The 18,824-nt window shown below is 32.3% G+C and overlaps 1 protein-coding gene across 2 annotated transcripts in view; it reads right to left on the reverse strand.

The window, feature by feature from the left end:
* Positions 1-18,824, reverse strand: part of LOC148173092 (uncharacterized) — a 52,197-nt gene that overhangs the window by 3,214 nt on the left and 30,159 nt on the right. For both annotated transcript variants that reach the window (XM_088039168.1, XM_088039167.1), the window contains exons 2-3: positions 16,997-17,057; positions 534-605 (exon numbers count right to left, since the gene is read on the reverse strand). In XM_088039168.1, coding sequence (XP_087895294.1) covers positions 534-605; positions 16,997-17,057 — 133 coding nt within the window. The remainder of the gene's footprint in view (positions 1-533; positions 606-16,996; positions 17,058-18,824) is intronic.

Genomic DNA, 18,824 nt, shown 5'->3' on the forward strand with positions numbered 1-18,824 from the left:
CTCTGCGCGTTTGAAATTAAATTGCAAAATATAAAGCACTGTTTTTGTCAAACTACGCCAAACTACGGCCGGTTGATATAATTTACTTCTTCAAAGCACGAATCTTTGGTTATAATTAAAAACTACTTAAGCTTTTTAATTAAAAATGTTTGATATTCGACGCGGTAACCCTTTGAGAACATGTATAAATTAGATGGATTATTTTTTCTCTTTGAAAAACTCATTACGAATCATTACGCATCTTTACCTGCGAACGACTAAATTTCGGCGTTTTCTTTGTAACAAATTGATTAAAATGTTTTCTCTGTAATTTGCCACGAAAACGGAATATTTGACATCCTTTGTGAGCTCAGGTTACAAAGTGTACTCAAGACAAAAATGCAGAGATGAAATTGCTTCCGAAAATTTTACATACTGGTGTGGGCTTTCCTTATTTCCCGTGTCCGTCAAACCGTCAAAATTTAATTCAGACGTTTACCTTCTCAGCGATTTCAGTGAAAAGTGAGATACTTAATTAAAATGGTATTTCTTACCTGACGGAGAGCTGTAAAAACAGCGTTACTACCCATGTTACTTCCAGCAAGAGGACGGTAATTGATTCTCCTCTGGAAGAAAAAAAGTGTTAGTGATTTATAGCGAGAGCGCATTTTTAATTATTAAGAAGAACATTAACATTTGTCTCTCGAGAAAGAAACGGAGGTTTAATATTAAAATTCTTAAATATTCATAACAGCCTTTCATGTGTTGTAATTAAAACATTTTGACGACAGAACGTGCAATACAAATACGTTTTGATGTTTCAACGGAAAAGTTTAAAACATGCCGTAAAAATGTAATGCGGATTTATGAGCAGTTGTTTGGAGAGAACTCATTAAATGCCAATTAAGTTAAGGTAATCAATATTTTATTTCCGTACTTTATGGATAACTTTAAGTGGCGATTAAAAAATGGAGATATTGAAAGTGTTTTAACTTTCTAGTGGCATTCCTGAAACTAAATAAGCGTTACTAGACACTTTTCGTTATTTATTTCTAATACAGGGATGGAGCGTCCTCGGAATATCAATTTTATGTATAAAATCAAATCAGAACTTGGGACATGTACACGTTTAATAGCTTCATCGAAATTGTTATTTTAGTTGTTTGGTTTAAATTTAATAAAAAACACAAAAGTTACAAAAAATATTTTTATGTTTATTCACTCGAATGTAAAACAAATAAAAATGAAACTACATTGTTTTTCTAATTTTGTTTGTAATTTAAATTAGTTGATGATATAAGTGAGTCTAGATAAAAAATTTTCCTACGACCCCATATGAAAGTGGCATTTTCCACACGGTTAAATGACTCCGAAAGTTGATGTTTTCGTACATCCATTTTTGAAAGTAAAAGTCACTAGTGTGATATGAATATATCCGCACAGACCTGTCAAAATTGACAGTTATTTTGAAATACAAATGTAATTCTTGAATTTTTGTCTTAAATATCTAGACGATTCTCTGTAAAACAACATGCATAATGGTAAAAATGAATTGGTTAGGTCGTTTTTGATAAGACAATTTTGACAGGTCTGTGCGGATATATTCATATCACACTAGTGACTTTTACTTTCGTAAATTGATGTACGAAAACATCAACCATCTAACTATGTGGAATACGTCACTTTTATTCATATAAAACCTCTTGGTCGTAGAAAATAATATTTAGAAAAGATAAGAAATGAACTATTGTCAAGACTTATGGTTTCTTCCTGATAATGGAAGGTCGTAGGAAAAATAGTGTACACAACTCGTCGGAAAGTGTCTTTCTTGCACTCGTGTAACATCTGCACTCGGCTGGCGCCTCGTGCATCTACATTTACACTCGTGCGAAATTGCTCACTTTCCGCACTTGTTATGTAAATATCTATATCTACGGAAAAATGATTTCGCACACAAGTCGTTGTTTATTCACGTGTATCATACAATTTTTTTTCGAATTTCGTAGAAACAAAATGCTTAGATCTCTTTTTACGTAAACGAATTTTGATTTTTCTGGCAATAAATTGGATACTGCAATTGTAGTTTTATTCAGAACATCAAGTCGGATGGTTTCTTTGATTATTTATTTTTTTAAACACACTTTCAGAATCCAAATCGTTTTGTTTTTTTGTTCGTGCTGTCAATATCAGCGTAAATAAAGTATAGTTTTAATAACGAGATTTATTACATAAATTGAGCATTTTATTAACAGGAATGGGAAAAAATATTTAACATCGCATGGTCCACGTCTTGAACTGGAAGTTGGCAAAGCCGTTTTGTTCCATAATCCGAAAAGTAGTTTAAAACTGAACCAATAAATTTTAGATCGCAGTGTTCCGCCGGTATTAAATTTGAGTAAATCGCTGAATAATGTAGACATCGCTTAAATTCACCTAGTTGCCGACTCAAGTTTTCAACGCACTTACATTCCTAAGTTAGATTTCTTCCACTTTCTACTTCATTCACCCTTCTTTAAGAAAATTCCAAGGCATTCGTATGGAAATTTTGTATATGGTACGTGCCTTCGCATTTTAGTTGCTCACAATGAGGCTTTTATTAATATTTTACCAGCCAAGTTCGCAGACACGGAATTTAACATAATCAAATTGAGCGTTGTATTGTAGAGAAAATGCGATATTAAGTAGGTTTACCGTAAAACGGTACAAATTCAGGAAATTGGATTGGGAATTTATCGATACATTTAGAAATTTGAAATCGTCTGGTGTGTAATTTTTGCGGAATTTTTAGGGGATGTCATCTCCAGGTTTGCGAAAGTTTTCATTAATGGAAATGTCTTGATTATTCTGCTGCAGTTGGTTAGGGACCAATTTCGAGACAACCCGAGGACGAAATTCCTAATTAAAAGGAAAATATTTTAGTAATTAACTCTGCATCTTTTGTTGAGACATAACTCCTCAACATTGTTCGAACAGAGATGAAATTTTTTAGAATGTCTCCGTTCAACAAACAGCAGATGGCTGACAATCGTTATTACATTGTAATAAAAGTAATCGTTAACATTCACGCCTTCTCCCTCGTTTCTAATTCGCGTTTTTAGCCGTTGTAAAAACAGCCGGCACTCCATTATGTTTAGGCCACAGCAATAAGAAACCGAAGAGGTGTTACAAGCTTTCTTTCTACTAGAAGTAATAACCACCATCCCCTCTGAGTTACTGGAGAAAGCTTTTACTTCTAAGCATGACAAGAGGGTAAAGGCGGGAATTACTACAGTCTAGTTTACATCGGACACGATGCAGGAATGGCAACGGTTGTTTCCGCCAACGTTATAGCCCATTAAGACCTGTATATCCCATAACTCTTAAGACAGCTTCTTTCGTACATTTTTTTGCCAGAGGATCCTCATGGCCGTCAAGAGTAGTATTATCATATTTTTAAATAACACCCCTGGTTACCTTATAAATGCAAAGTCAGGGACATAAATAAGCACGGAAAAATGACAATCTTATGAAATTGGGACGAGAATATGCAAAGAGGTAGATCTATTTTAGAAAGATTAGGGTTTTATCAGAAGATGGGCAGAAGGTCAAGGAAATGGAGGACTTGCTCGTTTCAAAAAGTAATAAGGGAATTTCACCGCCTTGCGGATCAACAGGATAAACAAGAAAAACAAAAATTCAAACAAGATTATTAAATGTGGAGCCAAAATTTTTTTGTTTGACAGATGTTTTCTGATGAGTTTAAGCAACAATGTTACTGATTTGAGAGTATTTTCTTGTCAAAATATAAATTTTTTAGTGGAAAAATTAATAACGTCATGTGTTAGCTACTTATTGAGTATATACGTTGGCTGCACTGTCACATGTGTGTCATATAAATAAAAATAAAGTTGAAGCGGGTTGGTAGCCTTGTTGAGAATTTTGAAACAAGAGATGGTTTGATATAATATAATGACGACAGGTTTACCAACAAGTTAGTTTGTTTGGTTACTTTTTTATTTCTACTAACCAGTTCTCTTCCGACTCTAAAGGTACCTAAGCTACGCCTTTAATTAAAGCTTTTATCGACGAAAATGAGATTATTTAGTAAAAGCTTTTTCTTGTAGGCAAATTATTCAATTATTCCATAATCTTTATTTGTCAACTTTTGCTTTTCTAATGCAGTGCCTTTACCAGCAATAATGAGAGAGAAATTTGCTACAAAGTTAATTAAAATACATAGACGGAAGTGAAGAAGCAAACAATTTTTTTTTAAATGCCATTGCCAGAAAAAATGAATGCAATCAGTAATACGATATTCACTTGTAACTTGATTAAGAAATGTAAATTTTTATATTACGGCATTAGAATGACTTTATTTTATGTTTAAAAATAATACTAGAACAATGTTCATTCTTAAATGATTTTTGGTGACTTATTCTGACACTAAAAATCATACTCTTGAATGAGAAGTCACTATATCGTTTAAGAATGAAGATGTGGTAACTTGGATGATGTACAAACATTTAATAATAATTAACAAAAGATTTGCCATTCTTTAAATTAATAATTGTCAAACAAAATTAATACATGTTTGAAAAGAAAAAAAAAATTAATGTTTTATGTATTATGGAATCTGGACACCTCTGTATAACTCATCTAACTTTTTTTTTTTGTTAAGTTTCCTAAAAATAGTATAAAGTATTTATGAAATTAGGAGCAGAAGTGACTCATTTTATCACTAGACGAGCTATTGACCATTTAGTTGTATGATAATCGCATTTTTTGATACAGTTTTTTTTGCCAGATTTTGCCAGATTTTTGTGACTAGTGACATTATTTTATCTCTAGACTTATGACTTGTGAGAAAATAATGTCATTTTTGCAATGCTGTTTAAAATGCCGTCATTTTATAACTGAATTTAGAAAAATAAATTAATATTAATTAAATCAATTAGGATTTGGCCCCGACGGACAATAATTACGTCCTGTTAAAATAAAGCATTTACAATTACAAAATTACCTATTCTATAATGAAATAAAAATGTTAATTTGCTATTCATTTATTGCATTATGTTGAATTATGGATTATAGCCTATATGTCTTCATTGTTTAACTAAAATCGATAAAATTTTTAATTAAAAATCAAAGTTATTCAGATTTGATAAAGAATGAGTAAATTACACAGAATAACAGATTACTTTTTGCATGTTTTTTGATACTTACGTTGTTTCAACTTTCTACAACTCTAGAATTTTCTAAATCTCTTCAATTATCTGAAATATTTATATCTCCTGTAATGTTCTTTTGAATTTTTAATGTCTTTGTATTCGTTGATAATCTCCGGGCCTTGTCGTAAAATTAATAATTTTTTTACGTAATTTAATTTCTCTATGTTTGAAAGACCCATAAATTGGTATGCTCAGATTTTTACCTTTTATTCCGTTGTACAATTTTATTCTTAGATCTGTATTTGCTCTTTTCAAAACAAGCTCATTTATTATTTATATCCTTAACAAAGACATTATATTAAAATCTAAGAAGTCCTCTCAAGACGACATTCTCGAGAAAATGTCATCAACTAAATATAATTTTTTGTTCTTTGCGTTTCTTTATTTTTATCTGACTTGTTTCACTTGTAGTGAATCTAAACTTTTTATAAGCTTGATAAAACCTGGGAACTTCTAAAATTAAAATCTTCTGTCTGTCAACTTATGAATTTTTAATTTTAATAAAATTCAATATTCTCCGGTGTTTGTCATTTTCCCAAAATATCAAGAGAGAAGAAAATGTGTGCTGCCTGTTGGACTAGAAAATTAATTTCAATGCTGGTTTAATCTAACGCCTTTGATAAATAACGGTTTAAACCAGAGTCTAATTAAAATATCCAGCGCAATGTTTCACCGGGTTGTTGTGGTTTTGTTGCTGTCTTAGCAGACAAAACCTTTTCAAGCCTGCTAACCCTCCAGGTGCTGAAAGTCTGATCTTTACTTTCGTCTGATAGTTTCCAGCATGAAATTTTTGTAATATCACATCGATTTTAATTAAATGCTCTAGCGTGAATACCCGTAGATCTTCCGACTTTTATTGAAGCATCCACTAATATAGAAAATTAAGCTTCTCTAAACAAACTTTTCCGACAATGTAAAGCTTTGGCAATACTCGAGCTTTCCCAAAGCTGTGATTTCAGTTTGATAACGTTCACAGTTATAATGGGGACAGTGTAAAATAAACAAGGCTTCAGGCACCAAAAACATGTTATAATCAGTTTGGAAAGGGCAAAAATAGAATGAGTAAAGAGACAAAGGATACTTAGTTTATGACGACACTAAGCCTGCAGCAGGACACGATTAAAGCACGCACACGGCTAACCTTCAATGAAGCCCTTGAGAGCTGTTTGCTAAATAAGCGATGAAGATGATAACTACACGGGGGATTACCACCTTAGGTTGAAAACTGACCTGCTCTTAATAATAGATACGCAGGGATTTTCACGTAAAACAAACAGAGCTCTTCGACGGGTTTTCAAAGGATCGCCGAAACGTGCGCGAGAGTTGTTCAATGAATTATTTACTTTGAAAGAAATTTAAATTCTTAATTTTTATGTTCACACTTTGAAGACAACGTGGTGGTAAATACTGCAAACCCGGCGCATCCACCAATTTTATCGTTGTCATTTTATTGCCTAGTTTAGCAGGTCTTCTATTTGAAAGTTACTCCGGACGATCCGAGTTTCAAATTAAACTGGTGGCAACCATAGCGGGTTATGTATGCGTATTTTACTCTCTATTAGTCGTAAAATCGAAAATTTGTCTCTGTACGGCAGTTCTTCTTTTATGACGTTGGTAATAAACTCAGCCTACTTAGTTCAAAGTATATTGTAAATCCGGACATAAAAAGACCTACATACTGTTCATTGACGACCGTAACCTAAAATGACGCCCTTAAAAAATTTATTGCAAAGTGATTTTCCACATGCTTCCTAATGATGTTGACAGTATTTGGGTGTTGGTTATACTGCGTTGCTTTTCTTGCAAATATGAGAGCTTAGATATTCATAGTAGCAATTTATTGTAAAGCTTAACCACAATGCTGAAACTCCGAACTAACAACAGATGTTAGAAAACTAACGAGCTTGTATATTTTTATTATAGAATCCGCCTTTGATAACGTTCGAAAAACGCCTGCTTTGGAAATGTAATCTTCTCAATTAGCCGTACGGAACTAATTACAAACGGTTAGGCCTACAGAATTTTGTTAATACTTATTAAGGGAATTAATCGGTTTGATTCTTGTAGTGGTAGTTTTGGAAATGATGGTTAGTTCGCTTTCCTTTGTGTACCTATCATAAGAGCATATCTTTACGTAATAGCGTTTGTGTCCTTTGTTTACGTGCAAAGCACATCAATTTAACCATTGTCTTTTGATTTGATATTTCGCGGTGCTTTTCATGGACTTTGTTGATGGTGACATTCGAATGCGTATGTGGCCTATACGCACATAATGAAACTGCGGTTTTGAGGCCAATACGCTTTATGTTTCTATCCCGCGTTCCTTGGCTTTGTTCCGTTTGAAAAATGGCTTTTCATATACAGAAAAGCAGGAGCCTTTAATAAGATTACTGCTACTAAATCGAAAATCGACCAGAAAAATATCCCCTGTTCTATCTTAGTATTACGCTTTTTGTTAACCATTTCAGAAAGCATCAGGTACAAGAAAATGAAAGGAAACGACAAAAACCAAATTAATATAACTCCTTCTTAGTCGGCTCCTGCTTATCTAAAAATAAAACTTGAACACTTACCTCGGTGAAAGATGAAAGTTAAAATTAATGTAATTTCGACAGAGAAAAGCACAAACATCTGAATAATTACGACTGGTCTAAGAAAACATTAATTGGGTTGTTGAAAGAAAATTCAATTTCTCATTTTGATTAAAGTCAGAAGTTGCTGTTTTTAATAACAGTCTTATAGCGAAAAAGAGTTTTATTACCTAATTTAATCAAACATTAATAAGTTTTGTAAGTTTACATCATTTATTACTTAATGAAATATCGTGTTCATTTTAAAATGGAGTCATTAAAGCAGTTGTATTATTTTCCTTTTAACTCGGATTTATGATTGTTTACAGACATATCAATGTTTGTAATGAACAATATAATATTCCATAATATTTATTAATTAAATTTTAAAAAGCGTACAGTTCTCGTGTTAGACATTAATTCATTTAAAAATATAAATGTGTTGTGTTTGATGGCGCATTGTTAATATATTCGACACATTTGGTCAATTATGACAATATTTATTTTGAATGTTTTTAATATAAATATTTTTTATGTAGAGTTTCCATAATTAATAAAAAAAAATATAAAAAATACGAAGTTTTGTAATTGACAATCTGAATTCCGTATATTTGGTGGACCTAATAGATGTATAAATTTTTTTTATTTTAGTCAGTTTACTTTTTCATAACGTGTTTTATAACGTGTTTTCTTAAGACATAATTTATTATTTTTATACGTCAGCAGAACGTCTTTATTAATTGCTGATAGCACGCGTTTTTGTGTTCTTCAATTGTAAAACTCGGCAAATTTTTTTGTATGCATCTTCCGATAATATATCTAAGTCTTCTTAACAGTCATATTTGACGAATACGAGTAAATCATAGAAAAGTCACTTCTACTGTCGCAGTTATGGATAAAATTTTGTCTTGCATTCTGGTCTTGTTGGTTGAAAACACTCAAGAAAAGTGTAAACAACTGGAGCTACATATTATGCATTTTTCAAATTTTCTCCGCATTTAATGTGGAATCTGAATACTTACATTTATTGGTTTTTCCGATTTTTCTAAATTTTAGAATCACTGTTTTAGATAATTTTAGATTTTAATTAAATGCCGGGTATATGCAAAATATGCTGTTTATTGATTTACATGCAAAAGTTAATTCATAATATGTATTTTTTTTATAAATTTCACTCACAATTAATTATTTGTACATTATAATAGTTTTGTTGTTACTCATCTAAATTTTATTTATAATTTTTATATATTAATAAACGTGTTTGTGAGTTTATCTAATAAAAACAACAATAAAAGAATTAAAATTACATAATAAGCAAGTCTGTTCATCTGTTATTTTTATTCTTTTTAGAAATGGTTTGTCTGTAGCGTATAGCGGTACATTTTTATTTATTTAAAATTAAATTAAGGTTACAATCACTATAATTTTTTTACTGTTTTACACACAACTTATGAAAATTACAAAAAATGTGGAAAGCTATCCTGGCGCATCTACTATTTTTATCACACATTTTTTAATTGAGTAAAACTGCGGAACCAAAATACACAGTATAAATATAAAACGTTCAATTGCTTTATTTAATTGAAACTCAGCAATAATGAAAATGTTCACAAAATTTCTGCAAACACTAAATATTTGTATTCACACATCTGTGAATAACGTAGCTGTATGAAATTCCATGTTTTTTATTCTTATTTTATAATTTAGTTTGTACTGCAAATGTAATGGGCAAAATCTAATAACTTGCTTGGAGCTGTATTCCTGAAATATCTTATTGAATAATTAGGAGCGAAAACTTTAATACTAATAAATTAAATCTTCCTATGATTTCCATAATTCAAATCCTGGGCATGAAATGGTAATATACAAATAAAAATTCTCAACTTTCGCAATTAAAGTTTGCCATTTTAATTTGAATTTAATTGAGCTTTCACAATAGGCTGAAGGTTTTAGCATAATTACTTTTCCGACCAAGCTGGAGCTCAAATTTACTACCTTAGCGAGTGTGTAATAATTTTCTATTTTACGCTGTCTTCAGTTCTATTTGAATGTACGTTTGAGTAAATCGAAACTGAAAAGTAAACATATCGTCGTTATTTTTGTATTCGTTGTTTTTTAAATTGGGGTTGTCGGTGAGTTTCTTTGAGAACCAGTTAAGCGCGAAAGCCAGGTGGTGATATTAAACGTATCCGTCTCATGTAATAAAGTGTTTAGAAATTCCGTGAAAGGTTGGCAGTTAAAAGCAAGTTATTTCAGAGGTTATTGGTGAAGTAAAATGTTTTAAAGATTAAATCATGGATCACCGAAAGTGTAAAGCGGCCTCTGATCGTGTTTAACCTCTTCTAATATTAGTGGATTAGTCGGGTTGTATAATGTGTCTTAAACTTATCTCGCTCAAACAAAGGACAGGGGAAGTAATATAAAGCAGATTATTCAGAATCCTCCTTGAAATGGACTTCGTTTTGTTGGCTGTATTTTGTACACCGCAAACGTTCAACGGATTTGAATTTTATCAGATCTGAGATAAAAAATTTCTCATGTACCTTCACGATGTCGTCATAGAAATCTGTTGTTCTCATACCTTTTTGAAGTATGAAATATTCAAATATTCGTAACTTTCAAGACTTTCCATATTTCATAACACAAAGAAATCGTTGATCCAGGAAACAACGAACGTACCGATTCGATTTCAAGTCTGAATTTAAGTCAGCGTATCAGTCAACAACAAAATATTCATTTCGGTGTAATCCTTTGTTAATGTCGGATCACACTTTCAATTAATATTTGACTAAAATCTTGTTTACGACGCAAACAAACCGCGTACCTACTCAGAGAACAAGCAGTTACTGTTTTTACAGTGTTGACAATCTAGTTTGATGCTGTGGCTGTTTTCACAAATGGTGGTAAACTCCAGAACTTTACTAATTTATGTACAAGGGGTTGTTAAATCTGGAAACCTCAAACTCGATAAATAAACGCAGAAAATGTATAATTAAGCGTCTGTAAACATCGGCTGGAAAAATTCGGACCGGTGATCGTTTTTCTGGAAACATTAGAAAAAATTGGACGAAAAAACTTATCAAGTTGCGTTTTTTTTTTCATAAAAAATGCAAATTTGCACCTTGGGGCTAGAATTTTATCTGGCGCATCCACCATTTTTACTATTCAAAATTTTTTCATAGCTTGATTTTTATTTGCTTTTAAAAGTGATGAGGGTTTGTGAATCAAACCTCCAAAGGATTTTGGACGTTCAACTAAGCTGGATTACCGAGTAGATTTTGTTTGACACACAATTAATATGTATAAACAGACAAAATTTCAGCAGTTTTCGATTATCGTTTTCTGTGACTAATCCAGTTAACAATGTTGCGTAATTTAAGCAAAATTCAACTCTAACAATGTTAGAGATTATATTATACACGTTGGTTCAGGAGGATTAAAAGCAATTTAATTTTAAATCAAAATTTATTTATCGGTCCACCACACGTTTGCGCTCTGATTGTCTCCACAGTTGAATTCATGCGTTATGTTTACGCATGTGATGTCTGGTTTGTGAAATCTGCAATATGCATAAAACTGAAAAAATGACAAGATTAAAGTCCATGAATAAATATTTTATTGATTCTGTGTTATAAATATTGAGGATTAAATAAATAGAGGATGTAAATTAGGAATGAATGCTCATCACATCCTGGTTTATCCCTCAAACAAAATGCAAATGTGGCAAAATACCAAAAAACTTGCTCAAAGTCCTTTCAACTTTAATTTACTGAAAATTACATTCCAGTCACTGAAACATTAATACCCATTAAAGTTCGATGAATATAAAATGAGGTTCTATGCGATAAATATCCAAGATTGATGCTAAAAAAAGCTTAATAAGTTTCCATAGTAAAAAAGGATCATTAGCATTCTGGGGTCGAATGTCACCACCTTGCTAAATGACTTAACGAGCAATGTTCCTAGTGACTTACCACACTTGTTTCATAATTACTTTGGCAAAGTCAAACTGTGACCAACACTTCGACCCGTCCGGATGCATTTAACCTATTAAAAGCTCATTTGAAGGAGCTTCCTTCCAACACCCGAAGGACATGTGGTCGTGACGTTTATGGAGGAAGTTCACAGGGATAATTTCATCCACTTTGTCACAGTAAAAATTTTAAACAGCCACCATTTTCGGCCGTTTGCTCAAATTACATCGCACCCAAATCAGGCAATTTATTTTAATATACTCACTTGCTTTAATGTTTTCAGAATGGTGGAACTCTTTGGGGTTCATTTAATCAAAGTTTTATAGGAAACTCTGGCGACGACAGGAAGAATATTCAACAGGCTGTGCCAGTATTTTCATTATCCGACACGATTTGTCAAGACTACTTTTTCCAACATTGTTGTTAAACATACGAAATTGTCTCTGCAATAATGAAAGTCGGTTAAAATTAAACTACTGTTTAGACCGGCTGTGTTTAAAGTCACGGGAGCTTGAACTCACGTTGTTTACACAAAACGTAGTATTTGAGTGGGAAAATCTCTGTCCAAGTAATTTTTAAATGTTTGAAATATGTAATAAATCTCAGTGTTAAACGAGTTAGGGATGTTGCTGCAGTAAATTCTCATAGTTTTAAACTCAAAGTGCAATCTCCCGTGTGAACCTGAAGAACACTAACTAATTTGAACTTGCTGCCGGTTTACGAAACATATTAGATATTCAGAACTCTCAGGTGCAAAATTCAATATAGACTGCCACAACTTTATAAATATACTTTATACTTTATAAATAGAAGAGTTGGAAAACGTAGCATTATGATTTTGTTCTTACAAATACAAACAATAAATGAGATTTTGAGAGAGAGTAATCATAAATTACGGTTTAGAACCGTGGAGAACACCGACAAAAATTTAACAAGAATTTATCGCTGATAACGCTAATATATTTAGCGAAAAATTGCCGTGTAAATAAATTCTCCGTGCAAATGAGATTATGACGTTACGAACTCAAAAATATTACTTTTACAGCTTCCATATGTCCATCAGTACCACAACAGTCAGAAGCAACAAGGGAAAATTTAATTAAAGCCTATTTTTAAGCGCGGCACCCCTTCGCTCATTCACTAGTAGCTTTTCCATATCCACCTATGCATAAAACATCACCAATCAAGCCTCTGCGAGAATTCTCATGTGTTATCTGCCATCGCGTGTCAGAAATTTGTTAGTCGCGGAATATTTTATTTTGCTTCTTTGCTGTAATATTACTCGGTTTGAGATTGTGTACGTTATAGAATACGTTTGAATAGGCTTTCAGGATACGTTCGTTACAAGATGATCAGAATTAGGAGAAATTTTCTTTGATTTTTGTGACAAATCGTTTGAAGAAAAACCAATGGTTTCAAGGCTGCGCGTGAGTGATGAAGATGAATTAAATTTTAAGTTGGTGCCAAATTTTTGTCTGCTGAAAGTGGGTGTTTTTATAAGGTTGTTTTTTATTACGTTTCTAAAAAAGTCATGCTAAGTAGAAAAAACTGGAGCCACGTCGACTCAGACCATCACTCTATATTGATTTAGACCTACAAATAGAAAAAACAAGAGTAAAATTAAAATATTTGCCTCTTCAAATATTTGCTGAGACTTACTCTGAAAAATTGAAATTTACGGTGTTGAAATTTAATTTTTTACGGACTTAAAACGACAATCAAAGCAACAAAACTTGTCTGAGATTACAACAAGTTTTAATTAATAATCCTCTGTAAACTAATAAAGTTTTAGTTTTGTTATAAAGACGTCTTTAGTTGTAGCGGTATTCATCATCAATATTAAACACCCCCAGCACTAGACATTTGCAAAAGCTTTGTTGAATAGTTGCGGTTACACCACCCGCTGCTAGCCACTAAATGTCAACCCTTTAACTGTTAATAATTTAAAATTTCTACGTAAATATAAACCTGAATTTTCTAGGGTAGTTGGGTTTGGGAGATTTAAATAATTCAATGCGCTTTCAGAATTATTTACTGGTTGGATCACTTACTTTTTCAGGTGGAAAAAAGACATGCAAATATTCTTTATTTACAGTAGTCAACAAGAAATTGCCGCTTGGTTCTGAATTGAAAGCCCGTTTTGCACCATCAGATATTTATAACAAAAGTTTTTTTTACTACACCGCTTTTATTTTTTTTTCAGTTTTGCTTAACAATTAAAAAAAGTCGAAAAACAAACGGTTTTAAATCTTAGCGTTCCAAAATTGCTACTTTTATTTCTAATGACAAAAAATAAAATGAAGGAATGTTTAGAAAAAAATGTATGTTTTGTTAACTTTCGAAAATTTTCTAATAACTTTAAGTTGAATGTTCCCAATGCGATCTTTAGCTAAGAATTCGTTTATAAACTTTTCAAAAGTCAAAAGTTTGAGTTTTTCGGAAATTTTTTATCTAAAACTATGTCCAATTTCTGCGGTCGATATCTCGCTTTTGTTTAAGCAAAGTTGCGTTATTTGGGCTCATTTTACGCAAAATTTTGTACAGATTCCAAATCAACTTTTAAAATCGACGAACGACGACAAATAACCATCGTTTTTCTCGCGCTCGTTTCTTTTAGAATTTGCTTTTATATTTTCAAAATTCGAAGTCAATTTTTTGCGAAAAAAATTTCTGATTAAATCGATGAAAATTGTTTAGTTTGTTGTGTTTTGGCCGCCACTCGTATACTATATTTTCTACCGATCTGAAATTTGCGTGCTTAATAGATTTCGAGCAGTTCATTCGATTGATGTATAAATCAAAGTTAATAAACGTCGTTTTCGCATTAAAAAAATATTTTTTGAAAATCATTGGAAAAAGACCCCTTGTAAACAGATTTTGATGAATATCCCGTTTATTTGTAAAGAACACTTAAGTTATTTACTCATTTTACGCAAAACTCCCTATGCGGAATCCAAAACTGGGCAAATTTTTGACGAAAGTCAACAAATAATTGAGTTATGGTCGTTTGAATTTTTGGATTATTACCAGAGGACCAAATATTTCAGAAACTACGACAGATAAAAAGAAACAGTTTTTGCCATTGTTTTAAACGCGTTTTTTTTAGCTAAGAATTCGTTTATAAATTTTCCAAAAGTTGAAAGTTTGAGTTTTTCGGAAAAAAGTATGACTAACATGATGTCAAACATCTGCGGTCGATATCTGGCTAATTATTTTTAGAGCAAACTGGCGTTATTTAGTTTCATTTTACGCAAAATCTAAAACTGAACTCTAAATTGACGTACGGTAAAAAATAACCGAGTTTTGGCGGTTAAAATTTCGGATATTTGATTTTTATTTTTTAAATATTTAAATCTCGTTATCTTGGAAAGTACAACAGATAAAAAATTTTAGTACGAATTTTCATTAAAAATAAAATTTATTGACAAGTTATTCTTTATATTTATTTCTTCTTTTGTCGCTTTAATTTTTTTGTCTCTTGTTTCTAATCTTTTGAATCTTTGTCTTTAATCAAGGGCTCGGCTAGTTTTTTTGCCAAAACTTTTATTTTGTCCAGATCTTAAACCCTTGAATACAAGATCGACGACCAGCTCTGGTCTTTTATTTTTAGATTCCTGGTTATGAAGTCAAATTTATTCAAAGCTAGCGAAACTCTTCTAGCTGTAGTTGTTTGTAAAAGAATAGAATTTAGATCAAAATAAATATTTAAATTTAGAACCATTGTTTCGCCGTTATGGCGTTTGGAAAATCGCCCTGGAACTTTTAGTTTCCGCAAAAAATTCTTCCGGTAGCAGGTGCCGCACGTGGCCAGTAACTTTGATACCCAGAATATCATAGAATATATAAAGATTTCCTATCCCGAATCTGACGCTGTCGCGCCTGGGGTTTTACAGTCACGAACGTGCCCATTTCAAAATTATCTTCGTACTCGGCTAGCAGACCTAAATCAATTACTTTTCTGACAATGACAATTCATTTGTTGGCGTTACCTTCAATCCACACGTTCCTTCTCGTCTTAATTTAATAATAGTGCGATTTAACGAAGCGTGTTTTTATTTTGTTTGATGTGAAGAACCGAGAAGGAACGCATCAGAGAACTGTCAAGAGGCGGCATTTTAAATTAAAATATTCAAATGGTGACCCTCGTAGAGGTGGATTTTTCAAACATGTACTTATTCAAATTTGAGATTAGCGAAAGCGCAACAGTGAGTATGAATAATGGAAAACGTTGATGGAAGGGGCATGTTTTGGGTTATGACGTCTTAATTAGAAGGGAGTATTACTACTACTATGTCTCGTAATGAAGCAGTATCTATTACAAAGGATCTATTAACATCTTGTCTAACTTCACACGGGGATAACGAACGCTGCGACGCCAAATGTTAGAAACTTGGCAAATGGCAGTGATAGGAAGCAATTTTGACCTGGAATTTCACTATAAAACCATCAGACAAATCATTGTTATTGACGTGGTGAGTGCAAAGGACTTAAACGTCTCTACATTGCATAACCACCAACAGGAATCGCTGCAATAATCTCATAATGAAACTTACTAATTTAACAAACGGCAAACATTCCAGTAATTTCGCAGAAAATCTAATAACATCTAGAGTTTCCAGTTAAAATTAGTTCTTACATTACCGATTGATTCAGTCGCATCTAATTAGAGCCTGAGGGCTCGTATTAAATAATCTCTTCACGAAATCTTTGTGCCATTACTATTACATTACCTGAAGTTCTTCGATTGTTGTTCCAGAACAAATCCAAACTGAATAAAAGAAAGAATTCGTTGACACAACTCGAGTTTTTGTTGTGTCACAACCAAACATTTTGTGTGTATATAATTGCGCTCTTGAGGACACATCAAAAGCACAGTTCTTGTTGTAAAAATTATTTATATAGCGCCACTGTGTTTAAAAAAAACACAACAAAGAGATTCATAAAATTCACATTACCTTTGAAAAATAACTAAACTATGCAAGTAGTTGCATATTTCTCGTGCTAAATATTTAAAACACCAACTTTCTTTCCAGGGAATTGTACAACACGTTTTACACGATTAATAAATAATGGTGCAAACAAATGTCAAAATTCGAGTTCAACGTTGCGGTTGTCGCTCCAAGGAAAATTAGTTACATTTTCAGTTGACAAAGAGTTCGATTCCGATAAACTACAAAAACAAAACGGGGAAACTCGTAAACCTAAAAGTAGAAATAAAATCGCGTTCAAAATTTTAGTCACAAACGTGAAATGTTTTTATACTTACATAAGGTAGTATCCAGAGGTGTGTTTGTGGAACGCCAAATCCACCCCAACCCCGCATAAAACTGAAGAAGAAAAAAACATATTAGAACGATTGACATTTATAGTTTAATAAACGGACTTGTTTTCTCTAACACAATATTAAAACTGCAATCATTTCGCAGCTGCTTCTAAACATTTCTGTACCTTTTGTTTCTCAGTTTCATAACAGAAATTGCGGATATTGCAGCTATGAAAGAAGAAAATTACCAAGTCTTTTTCAAAATATTTTCTTTAATTATTTCGTGTTTGGGGGAAACAGAGCGAAAAAATACAAGAAGCTCGGACTGTACGATGACAGGGTCTATTTTATGTAGTTTGTGTGAAATATTTGAGACTTCCGGGACCGGATCGATATCAGCAAAAAGTTTCTGGTTTGATGAAGAAATGTTCGTTATAGATCTGAAGACGCGACATCAAAGGACACGTTTTAATGTTGTTGGCCCTAAATTTATATTACGCTGACAATAATTACAATTATCGTCATATACATTATTTATGAGGGTGTTGCATTTAACCCCAAAATGGATAAAACGACGCATAAATGTGCAAATCATGTATAATTATTCTATTGTTTATTAGTTTGTATGTAATGAAACTCAGAGTTGGAACAGGAGATTTTTCCGTTTGATAACTTGAGCTCATTACGGCAAATAAGCATGTTTTGCATGAAAATAAAAGGTTGGAATATTTCAAAGTAATTTCGTTAAGTAAATATGCGCTCGGCATATTCAGGAAAATCTGTTGCCCTGTAAACGGAATAGGAGTAATTTGCCGAATGGTTTGAGTTTATTCCTGCTTACACTCTCATTGAGAACTTGATCGTAAATTAAACAAACAAGCAGAATTTTGTAAATTCAAATGATTTGTACAACTTTTTCATGATCTTCGTTGAACTTGTGTTGATTTTATTAACGAATTTGAACAGAAGGAAATTCGGTGAGCTAAAAATATAACAGTAGTGAAATCTGGTCATTTAAAGCTTTTGTTCGCTCCACAATATTTCAGTACAGTCGTGAATCCTGTATGAAATTCTATGCAGAACGTGCTTTGAAATTCTCTTTGTTGCAGTGATTACGAAACTCTTCCAATTTGTGGCGAAATTTTTCAAGAAAACTTTTGTTTACTAAATTAGAAAGGAGCTTCACTAGTTCAAACTGTCTTAATAAGGTAAAAACGAGCCAACCAAAAAATCAATGTAAATGTTATTAAATTTCATCAAACCATATTAAAGTCAACACGTTGCTACATTAAAAGCCCTTTTTGGCGCCTGAATATTAATTCATCATTAATTTCTACACGCGTGACACTGCGTAGGCCGTAGACGTACAAGTGTAGAGATATTCGACAAGTAGATGCAAGTTACACCCAATAAATTCGAGGAAAATTAGATTGGATTTTATTATCAGAATCCAAGGTTTATTATTATTGGATTAGTTTTACGGATCGTAAATATTTGAATTTAGAGCTAATGAATATTTCACTTGCGGCAACATAAAACGGGGCATTACAGATGCATAGAATCTGATCATTCTTAATTCAATTTAAATAAATCCCGGCGTATTTAAATGTAAATGCACGCTTTAAAACAATTACTATTGTGTTTGTTTTTTTGCACCCATTTTAATGAAGAGAAATTATTTTCAACCACCACTAAACGAGTTGTTGTGGAGATTTTCCCAGCGCATCCACCATTTTAAAACCTTTTATTTGCAGTTTTTTTTGTGCAATTTGGGTTTATAATAACACCGACTTGACCCTTGCATGTAGAAATCGGAAATGAATGAACGGAA

This window comes from Gnatocerus cornutus, chromosome 6, assembly GCF_029298725.1.
Source record: "Gnatocerus cornutus isolate USDA-ARS CGAHR chromosome 6, icGnaCorn1.1, whole genome shotgun sequence".
Taxonomy (NCBI): Eukaryota; Metazoa; Arthropoda; class Insecta; order Coleoptera; family Tenebrionidae; genus Gnatocerus; species Gnatocerus cornutus.